At 38.7% G+C, this 10,737-nt stretch overlaps 1 protein-coding gene across 1 annotated transcript in view; it reads right to left on the bottom strand.

Annotated features, from left to right (window-relative positions):
- Positions 1-330: 330 nt before the first annotated feature.
- FRZB (frizzled-related protein) overlaps positions 331-10,737 on the bottom strand; it is a 20,909-nt gene continuing 10,502 nt past the window's right edge. The window contains exons 3-6 of the mRNA XM_018559509.1: positions 7,620-7,685; positions 3,765-3,969; positions 3,107-3,170; positions 331-853 (exon numbers count right to left, since the gene is read on the bottom strand). Of these exons, the coding sequence (XP_018415011.1) occupies positions 758-853; positions 3,107-3,170; positions 3,765-3,969; positions 7,620-7,685 (431 nt within the window). The 3' untranslated portion in view covers positions 331-757. The remainder of the gene's footprint in view (positions 854-3,106; positions 3,171-3,764; positions 3,970-7,619; positions 7,686-10,737) is intronic.

Genomic DNA, 10,737 nt, shown 5'->3' with positions numbered 1-10,737 from the left:
ATATAACTGTGTACCACAACACACATAGGGACTCATTTATAAATGTCCTGTGCTCCTAGTGCCCATAGATAGTGCTGAGGAACATAGGAAATCACTTTACTCCTTAGTGCCATCTAGTGGTGCTAGTGCCGTGTGAACGACATCCACCCATCTATATATGCTGGGCAGGGCATTTATAGACCAGCCCCATAATGTTCATTATGGTATGCTGTGTGACCAGATGCACTTTTTATGCGGTATGGTGTGCTGCCAGCTCATTCAATATGAACGGGCTGCCTTAACGCAAACAAAAAAAATGTGCATAGACCTTAGGTGTGAAAGTGTTGGATAGAACCATCTTTGTTGTCTATAGCAACTACTGGTATACTTCCTCTGAAAGGGAATGACATGAAAGGAAACCTCTGGTTCCTATGGGCAACACAGTCCCTTGGACAACTTTCATAGGTGAGTCCCATTAAGGCCATTACACTCAAACAGGAACATTTTTAACATAAATCCTCTCCACGCTTCACAATCCATCTGGCTAATTTCTTAGATAAACAAACAACTTCGACATTATTGAAAGTGGAATAAAACTAGTAGCTTAGTAATCCGTGCAATATAAAAGAGAAAAAAAAAACAACTAAAATCAACTACAATATCTTGTAGTAAACAAAAGGTTATAACGTGCAATAGTGCAATTTTCTTCTTTTCTGTTCCACCAATGCAAATCTTTGTATAAAAGTCCACAGAGTTTTATATTCATCATCCTGCTAGTCTAACTCTGTGTTTGTCTTGAGTTGCTGTTTTTATTGCCATTTTGTGCCACAGAAGACTTGCTTTTTCGAGGGCGACGAAGTTTCTGATCCCAACGCTGGAAAAAATGGAAAATATGAGGAATTACACACAGGGGATCCTGTTATTGTTTGCAAGATTCTGTTTACCTCCATCCCGAAGCACAACACATTCTGAAGCCATTGTTGTTAGGTTTGGGTAGTCTGAATTTATTAGAACCTCAGTTTTTGCAGGTTCTACATTGCAGCCTGCATTTTGCAAAATACAGGCCGCGGTGTAGAGTAACGTAGCTGTTTATAATATATCCATTATCTGTTCTCCATTATTAATAAGCTCCTTAAAATGATAATATAATTTAATAAATTAGTTTTATGTAAAAATTACACTCAATCCACTAAGCTATTCCAGATGTTTTTTGCCATAATAATCATTATTTTGAACCATGTTATTGTTATCTTTAGCTCTAATTGGCTTTCATTGCTGGAAATACTAATTCTTATGGCAAATAATAATTTTAGCTTAGTGAAGTGAGCCTGTTAGGACCTATTTTTTATCGTATGATAGAAAATATGCGAAGTGTGTTTTCAACAAACAATGTTTTTTTGCTGAAGAAGATTTATGCAAGTAACTAAATGTAGCAGTCTTTTATTTTCAGTAAGCACATGTTTTAAGTTATTATTGCACTATCTACCATTAGCTTGAGAAGAACTCAAGGCACTATCTACCATTAGCTTAAGTAGGCAATGGACATTTTAAGCATTAATGTCCTCAATATGCATTATGCAGTAGATTAGCATTAAAGTGGAACTCATAAATCTATTTGGTATCATGCTTCCCTGAATAAACTTTTCTTAAGCAAATATTTTTTTTTTGTAAATCTGTTGCATCGCTTCCTGCCAGAAACAATGTTTTCTGTTGCAGGCTGGCAACACTAACCCACTCCTTCACAAAAAGCAGCAATGTTGTCAGCTGGGTATGTGCACTTCTTCACTTGGCAATTGGGCTTCCAATCTCATAGACCTGATAAGTAGCCTAAAAGGCAACTGAAGGAGAGTGCAAGGCTACTTAGTGTTGTTATTGGCAGTATTTTCAGGAAATAAACTTTGCAACAGAATAAAAAAATTGATTTGCCTGAGAAAACTGTATATATTAAGGTATTATGCCAAACATGCTAAAATATAGATTTTGGTTTATGCACACTTTAAAAAAAAAACCTTCATTGACCTATGTAGCCTGAGGCACTGTGGAATGATTCATCCTCAAAGTTTAGAATAGCCATAGCATAGCTTCCCCTCCCAGAAGTGACTTGGCAGTGTTCCAGCCTTCTAATATCTAATGTAATTACAGCAGGAGCTCTGGGAGTGGGGAGCTGAATACTGAGTCCTTACTTGAACAACTTTAGAGTTTCTCTTGTGAACTCTGAGGATGAATTGCTCCACAGTGCCTGCAGCTAAGGAGGCCAGTGGGGGCATGCTCTATAGTTTGATTACTGCTTGTTAAGAACATGTAAGTCCTTGGCTATCCATAGCCTGGCCACAAATCTACATGTATACAAGGTAAGGAAAGCAGGGTGTCACTCCACGTTAGTCCATGCTTGCCCAGCTCATTTACTGACAGCCACGATACAAGAGAATTGGATGACTGCTCATCAGTTATATCCAAACTCTTTCTTTATTCTTTCATAAAGCATAACACAGGAGATGAACTGAGACCTTCATTCATCTCTTGTGTTATGCTTTTATGAAAGAATAAAGAAAGAGGTTGCATATAGCTGATGTGTAGTCATCCAATCTTGTTTGCTGACCACAGATCTACATGAAGCATTTTTCTGTAAATGATTATGGTTCAGTAGTTTTGTTATTTGTGAAATACACAGATTAGCGACTAAAGGGAACTTTGTATTTTGTTCAGTCTCACTCACAATTGCTCCATAGCAACTGCTGAGATACGTTATTAGACTCACAGGAAGTTCACTATTCTTAATGAGTCAGCCAAAGTCTTCAGGCTGGCCATGTTAAGCACAGAGTCCTCTGTGATGTGCGGGGTCCATGGCTCGCTGCACTGACAGTATTTCCTCAGTCGTCTGGATTGAATGATGACAAGCGTAATTCAACCACAGAAGACTGAGGACATCTTGTGGCATAGAGGAGGTACTGAGGGAGGATGCTGTTTTTTCATTTTTTAAACATTGGCTGGGGCTTTTTTTTATTAAGTTTTGGCTTTAATAAACGTGGAAGTGAAAGCCGTCCTTCTTTTCTAGCTCATGAAGTTAAAACAAAACGTCTCTATGCCATTTTATTATTAATATTATTATTAATTTGTTTGGTCTTACCTTAACTTTTTTTCCGAGACGATCCCTCCACTTCTCAGCTAAGGAACCTTCCACTAGCAGAAGTCTATAAGGAAAATATAAATGCAATATTAAGTGTCACTAGTAACACCACTTTATACTATTTTTTAGTGTTGTTAAGCTGTTTGCAAGGCATACTTTGTACTATAGTTCTTACTAGCGAGGCACCCATATACATAAGAACAGTAATAGTAGTAGGATATGAAAAAAAACACTTTTGCTAAAGATTGACCTAACCTATATAACTGCTGCTCCAGTCATTGTGTAAATTAATGCTTTGGTTGATTTGCTCTCTTCATCTGCATTAAGACACACAACGCTTAAAATCAAATAGAGTTAATTTTTGTGAGTATTTCCACCTAAAGGAAAGCAGAGCCTGTAAGATTTCTTATCAAAACACTGAGACCAATCAGGTGGGTATAACAAAGGCAGATCCTGCCACTTAGTAGTCATTATAATGAAAGTGCTGGCAAGACTTACCATTGACATATGAAGAACAGAAATGCATATAGAGTATGTATAAAGTTTACCTAAAGAGGATTATTTTTTCTCTTTTGATGGTTTTCTATAGGTCACTGTGCTTTGTACATCAATACTTCTTATTACACTGCTTTAATGAAAAGCCTGCTGGTAACAGTACCTGGCACGCTCTTTGTCTTCATAGCCCATGATAATATACTCCTCATTGACGACCAGCTGTGGGCACAGGCAGCCAGAGTTTGTGTACAGGGTGATGGTGTCTTTTGGAATGTTCACCAGGGAAGACTTGAGAATCTCTTTCACTTCTACCACTGCAATGGCGTCATGGCACTTCACCTTCACTTCTTTCACTTTGGCCCGAATGACTACATTTGTGGAAAGAATAGATGAGGATCTGTCATGCATGAAAAATTCAAACAATGTAACCAATAATGCACAAGTTTACTATGTCCCCAGTTATGAATGAAAAGGAAGTGCTATACATCACTTCCTGTTCATTTATGTATGGGGACATAGTAAATATTTACTATGTGCTCACTTTATGAACGAATAAAAAGCAGCTCAGTACAGAGGATTCCTGTCCATTCATGACTGGGTTGATAGCAAATATTTACTATCTACAGATTGTAAATGAACAGGAAGCCTCTGTACTGAGAGCTTTCTGTTCATTAAGTGCTGGGGCTGCACAAAAAAAGATTGAGGACTCTGTGTCCTCAATCTCTTTTTCTATTTTAAAAGGGAAATATCAGGGGTCTGTTTAGACCCCTGGTATTCCCCCAAAGCCCCTAACAGTAAATTAAAAGAAAATAAAGAAAGAAAATAATTACAAAATAATTTTAATAAATATATAAAAGGTTGGGGAAAAAATTAATGTTGGTTTCAGCCTGACAATTTTTTTAAATTTTGGGTTTGGTTTCAGTCTAAAAATTTCATTTTGATGCATCCCTACCCAGAAGTTTTGGATGAAGAAGATTCTTCAAGCAGCAGTAGGTCCGCAACATAAAGAAGTGTGGTGCCTTGAGAACCATGACAAGTGAATATTATTATTTATTTTTGCTAGGAGATGACGGAGATGATTCTCTTAAAAGCTTAAGTGTAGACAATTTTCTCCAGACTTTATTTATTGTTTTTAAAAGTCTACAATTTGTGAAGTACATTACAGTGACACTAAACTGCAGTTAAATTTAAAAATACATTCAAGTACCTTAACTATTAACAGAAATGTATCTTATTTGTGTATCACTCCGCTGTAGATCCTCAAATCATCTCTGAATTGGTGCTGACATTGACCTTCCTTCTGGAGGGGGGCTCCTTTTTTTCCCCATGGTCCCTTTGTGTGTTGTAAAGTAGCCACCGTTCCAAGCTCACTCCCGTGATGGACTACAAGCTCACATTTACTCATTTGTAAATTTATACATTTGTACTTGTTACTAGTTAAGGTACTTGAATGCATTAATTTAACTCCTGAGTTTAGTGTCACTTTAAAGATCCTGAACAATATAGTACCAAAGGTGTTCAGTACCAGCGATGTTACATAAACATACCGTATATAACATAATACAAAAGATTTGTCAGTTAACCAAAGATACCTCAAGAACTGGTGCTAACTAAATGGTTCGCTTAGGGAACCTTGGGTGCAGTCATGAAACAAAGAAAATATGGAAAAAAAATTATTTGGTCCATTAGGAATTTATTTCTGCCTATGATGATTTTTCTTCACTTCCTGTCCTGATGACATACAAGAAATGGAGGGGTGGTGGGGTGAGGGCACCCCACAGGCAGCAATAAAAACATTGTCAGTGGTTCCAACCTTACTCCACACTACTAGAAATTATTTTTTGTCTGAGTCTCTAATTGAGTCATTTTGCAGCATTTCCTGTCATGACAAAAAGTTAGAGGAAATGTAATTAGCGATAAAGATGGCATTAAAAGTAAGGCTGCAGCCAACTAATCGATAATAATCGATAATGAGAATAGTTGTCAACAATTCTCATTATCAGTAAGTTGGTGTTTATCCCCTAGTTCTCTGGGAGCCGGTGTTTCGTTGTCTCATCACTGCCCCGAGCAGGGAACAGAGGGGACACAGACCCCTGCAGCTGGTGCCCAGTGGTGAGGAGAGCTCTCACATATCCCCTCCTTCTCGCCGCCGCCACTCTGCTGCTCTCTTCTCTCTGCTGGGAGCCAGCTGTATGTTGCGGTTTTGTCCCCTCCAGCCCCCACTGTTCTCCCCGCCTGTATCCGCAGAGGCAGTTGGGATTGGAGGGGACACAGACCAATCCAGCCGGCACCTAGTGGGGAGGAAAGACCGGCTGTCAGCCAATGCCACTGTAACTCTATATTGGGTGCAATAGCCTGACTGCTATTGGCTATTTCAAATTGCAATAGCCAATAGTAGGCTGGCTATTGCACCCACTCACTGGACCTGAAGGAAAACTGTATGCAATTTTAATCTGAAGTAAACTTTATGTTTGTAATACTCCTTTTGTGTCATTTAAATAAAAGATGATATTAGATTTTGTTTACCCGACTAATTGATTATTCGAAAAAATAACCGGCCAACTAACCGATTATGAAAATAATCGTTAGTGGCAGCCATAAATAAAAACCTGAGAGAAACTTTAACTCTTTCCTGCCCTATGCAAAACGAAATAAAACATTTGCTTGGAGTTGGGCTTTAAGCCCACCTCACCATAAATAACTGGTTAATGGTTATTTCCACAAAGACATGCTGCTACTGGCTGAGTTTCACTATGCACTTCAAAAAAATTGTGTTTTTGCTTATTTTTTATATAGAATTTTATGAGCAGAGCCTGAAATTGTGTTCCAATTATGCTTGTGAGCTCTCCGCTATAAGTAGGCATAAATTAAAATCTGAAATTCTGTGATGTTCGCCAAAAACCCCTTTCTCCTAATGGAAGATATGCTCCTGAAAATAGATAAATAAGGCTCGCCAGTTGACAATGAGCCACCCAAGAGCATACCAAGAGAACTGCCAGTACTTTTTCAACTTCTAAGAACATGAAAAGTGTTGCAATTACATAATTTTGCAAGTCTCCAGACAGCAGATAAAAAGCAGATGTATAAAGGTGTACTTTCATATCTATTTAATATCTCTGGAGATGTAGTTAACTAGAGGTTTAGAACCATAATAAAAGCCTTAAATGTGCAGAAAAGTCTCAAATGGAAAAACAGTAATTTAGGAAAAACTGTTAAATCTGAACTCCAAGAAGACATAAAAAACACAAAATAATTCAGCTCTTTCATTTATGCATAAGTTTGGTTTAACTCCACCTACCTTCAGAGCCTATTTATATGCCAACAGGGTCACCCACCAAATGAAAGTGTAGCGAAATACCGTAAAAGCCATCAGGAGGTGCCCAACTGAACAGGAAAACATCAGTTTCAAACCGCCATTGGCTTAATTAAAAAGTAGATATTTATTAAGCTTTGCACCTCTGTCACCTGATGTTTGTTTTGGTATGTCACTACACTATTGCAGCACCGTTTCGAGGTTCCACCAGTTAGAACTGGAATTGGGCCACCCAAGAGCATTGAGCAAAAGCTCTGCCTAAAGACCTCCGTGGAGACAGATGCATCCTCCACACGCGAATACTTAAGTTTGTGTACACCACCCAAGTGGTCCCCTGCAACCTTACCAGATGTGAGTTACCATATTATTAATTTTTTCTCCAAAACCCCTTACACTGTTTTGCATTACCATAATACAGCAGGAGGGCTCTCCTGCCTTTATTGTCTGCAAGTCTCTTATACATTTGAATTCTAAGAAGACATAATGATTCAAGTCCAAATAGAGAAGTTCAAGAAGCAGGATGAGCAAGAACAAGCTCAACTTCATAGTAAAGATTTGAATACAGCTTCAGCTGCCTATTTCTTGTATCAGTAAATCCAGAGATATAAACAGGTATATTTATATGCACATCTGGAGCATTGCTCTACTGTCTTTGAGTGTAACTTTGACTGCATCTGTAAATGCCTACTTTGAGTGCCTACTTACCATAGTTGTAATTGCTCTTCATGTAAGTCTTTTGTGAGGCTTTCATAGGCTTACATTTGCAGAGCTCTAAAATAAAAAAATAAAAAATAGTTCATAATTTCAGAAACAAAAAACAATGTTATTTCTTTAAAGTGAACCTAGCACAAAGCCCCAGCAATTCAGACTGAACAAATGGTGCAAAAATGCATAAGCAGAGGCTACTTTTTGTGAAAATCATAAGAACAAATGTTCACATTCAGATTTAGAGGCAAGCAAAGTTCTAATATGACGTTATAAAAGGCAAGGTCCACTACATACATCAGGCCTTCCCTGCCCTTTACATCTTGATTTCTGATACATGTGGAAAATTTAGAAAATCAACCACCTTACTCCTGCCTTCTGCAGGCAAGGTGATATCACAATTCTTCCAATGATATCCTGGAAATGATGAGGACCCCAATCATCAGTTTCCCCTTGCTTTCTGTCTTGGAGGCACAACAGGAAGTAAGAAAATATCTCTTCAAACTGAGGGACATTTACTCTTAGAAAGTTAGAAAAACAAACATCCCCGTTGGAAGATGTCTCCTTAACTTCCTCTTCCGAAGAAAACTATGAAATATTTGATTGCATATCCCCTGCTGATGTCTGTTCACAATGGAAAATGATAGCTCATTGTATTTTAAGCAGAGAATAGTTAATGGTCAGTTGTAATTGCTGTGTCACCATTGGAGAGATTTCCCTCAGCATGCAGCCGAAGATATAAAAAAAAAGACCCAGAAAAGGGTTCAAGCTCTTCTACACACTATTAAAAATTACTTTCATTGATATTTATGTCACATATTTTCCCTAAATTCCTGTTATTGTGACAGTAAGAAAAAAAGTGAGGGAAACGTTTCCTAACAGGGACACAGATAGAGGTTCTATCTCTTCCCCATGTATGCAAAACGGGGGGAAAAAACATTGATGTGTGTTGGGCTTTAAAATCTAAAACCACATGGGCACAATAGAGCTGGTTATGATGACATACTCTGTTAATTACTAACAGTCTAATTTGCTGACTAGCTGCAAATTGTATTCGACAGTACATAGAAAATGATCATTTGTTTCTAAAGGATTAGACCCTTGGACGATCTTTCTCCCACCCTTCACAAGCATCCAGTGTTCAGAGCATGTAGGGTGAGCTCCCCATGGTCAGTGCAGCTCTGTGTAGGTTTACATCTGCTCAATCAGCAGAAGCTTGTATCATTTACAGGAATATTACATTTTCAGTATTTCATAGTTTTCACATTTACCGGCAGACGCCGCTGGTCCAAACATATCTGGGCACTGTTCACTGAGGTCTCTATGCCAAATGACCAAAAATGGTTACAATGTTTAATGTACAATTATGCAGAGATGAATGAACAAAGACAGCATTATTAAGACAAAAAAAAAGTTTATCTTGGATGAAAAATGTAACCTAGGTTCTCTGGTGGTCTGGATTTCAGACCACTTCCTCTCCCCATCAGGAAAATTGCAGGTCTCAGGTTTAGTAAGACGTCATCTCAGCAACATGTCAAAGCTGGTCTATTTGGCCTTAAAGGGGTTCTGCTGCATTTGCTCTTTAAGTATGGTTTAAATGTATAACTAGAGCATGATTATAGCATTAAATAGTGAAATAGTGACAAAAAAAGATGGATCACCATGTAGGTTTTTGCCTACCTGCATGGACTGTCAGTCAGAGAAGTAACGTGCTAAAGCCTAAACTCTGTGGACTGCTTTCGATATCATACATTTTAATTAGCATTTCTGGATAAACTGTATTCTGTTCAAAGTAAATAACAGAACTTATATTAATTATAACAGGCCTTAGCAATCTGAAATCTATAGTATTCTATGATTTGGAAGGTGGTGATACAGGTATGGGCATCATCTCCAGATCAACCTCAGAAAATTCATTATAATGTGGACTGAATTTCAGCCTCCACTCTCTTTCATCTATCTATCCTTCTTGAAGGAAATAGGTAGGATAAAAGGGAGCCTGAAGATACAACTTATTCTGAATATTAGGGATTGGTGCTCATACTGGGCATTTTCACGAGTGCTTGTACTTGTGAAAATGCCCTGATACTAAGTGCCGATACTGGCCCTTTACATTTTTAATGTCATGCTCTTGCTAGGGACCTCACGACAGCCTTGTGGGGACCTCTTGTTGCCTGTTTACAGCGCCTGTCCAGCCACATATCTCCTTTTTCTTCCTGCCACCTGCACAGCCCTGATGAGACCCACTTGTACAGCCCTGGTGAATCCCGTACACCCGCCTGTACAGCCCTTGTGAGACCTGCACCCGCCTACATAGCCCTGGTGAGGTCCACACCCACCTGTACAGCCCTGGTGAGACACGCACCAGCCCGCACAGCCCTGGTGAGACCCTGCACGCAGCCCTGATGAGACCTTGCACGCAGCCCTGGTGAGACCCTGCATGCAGCCCTGGTGAGCAACACAGAGTATGTAGCTTCATATTATTCTGCATTGCTGTATAATGTATTGCTGGGATTTGTAGTCCTCTATAGCTGGTGGTATTCTGTATTGCTATATAATGTATTGCTGGGATTTGTAGTCCTCTATAGCTGGTGGTATTCTGTATTGCTATATAATGTATTGCTGGGATTGGTAGTCCCTCTACTGTATATACATCAAAATGTCATAAAAATGCCTATATGAGACTCAAATAAATAGTGTAGGCATAAATGTTTCCTTAGGGTGCCCATATATGTGCAGGACATCTGCTGAAAAGGTCATGTTGATCATTCTGTGCTGAGGATAAGACTGGTTTTAGGCTTTTGTAGCTGAGTGCTATCCTCCCAGATACCAAACGTCTGGGATCGAAAATGTATTGGCGGATGTTTAATTCCCTCATGACCTTTGTCACTGACAAAAAGTGTTGATGAGCCACCCTACAAAGATATAGAAGCCTTGGTCTATAGGTTTATGGTCACGTTTATTTTCAACTGAATGTAATATGAGCACACAGCTAGTAAATAAGAAGCCCCAAGAACAGACATACATGTTGCAGCCTCTATAGTACTCTCTAGTATATATATATATATATATATATATATAGAGAGAGAGAGAGAGAGAGAGAGAGAGAGAGAGGGGG

This window comes from Nanorana parkeri, unplaced genomic scaffold, assembly GCF_000935625.1.
Source record: "Nanorana parkeri isolate BGI_ZX_2015 unplaced genomic scaffold, ASM93562v1 scaffold400, whole genome shotgun sequence".
Taxonomy (NCBI): domain Eukaryota; kingdom Metazoa; phylum Chordata; class Amphibia; order Anura; family Dicroglossidae; genus Nanorana; species Nanorana parkeri.
This window is presented reverse-complemented; position numbering and strand designations above follow the sequence as displayed.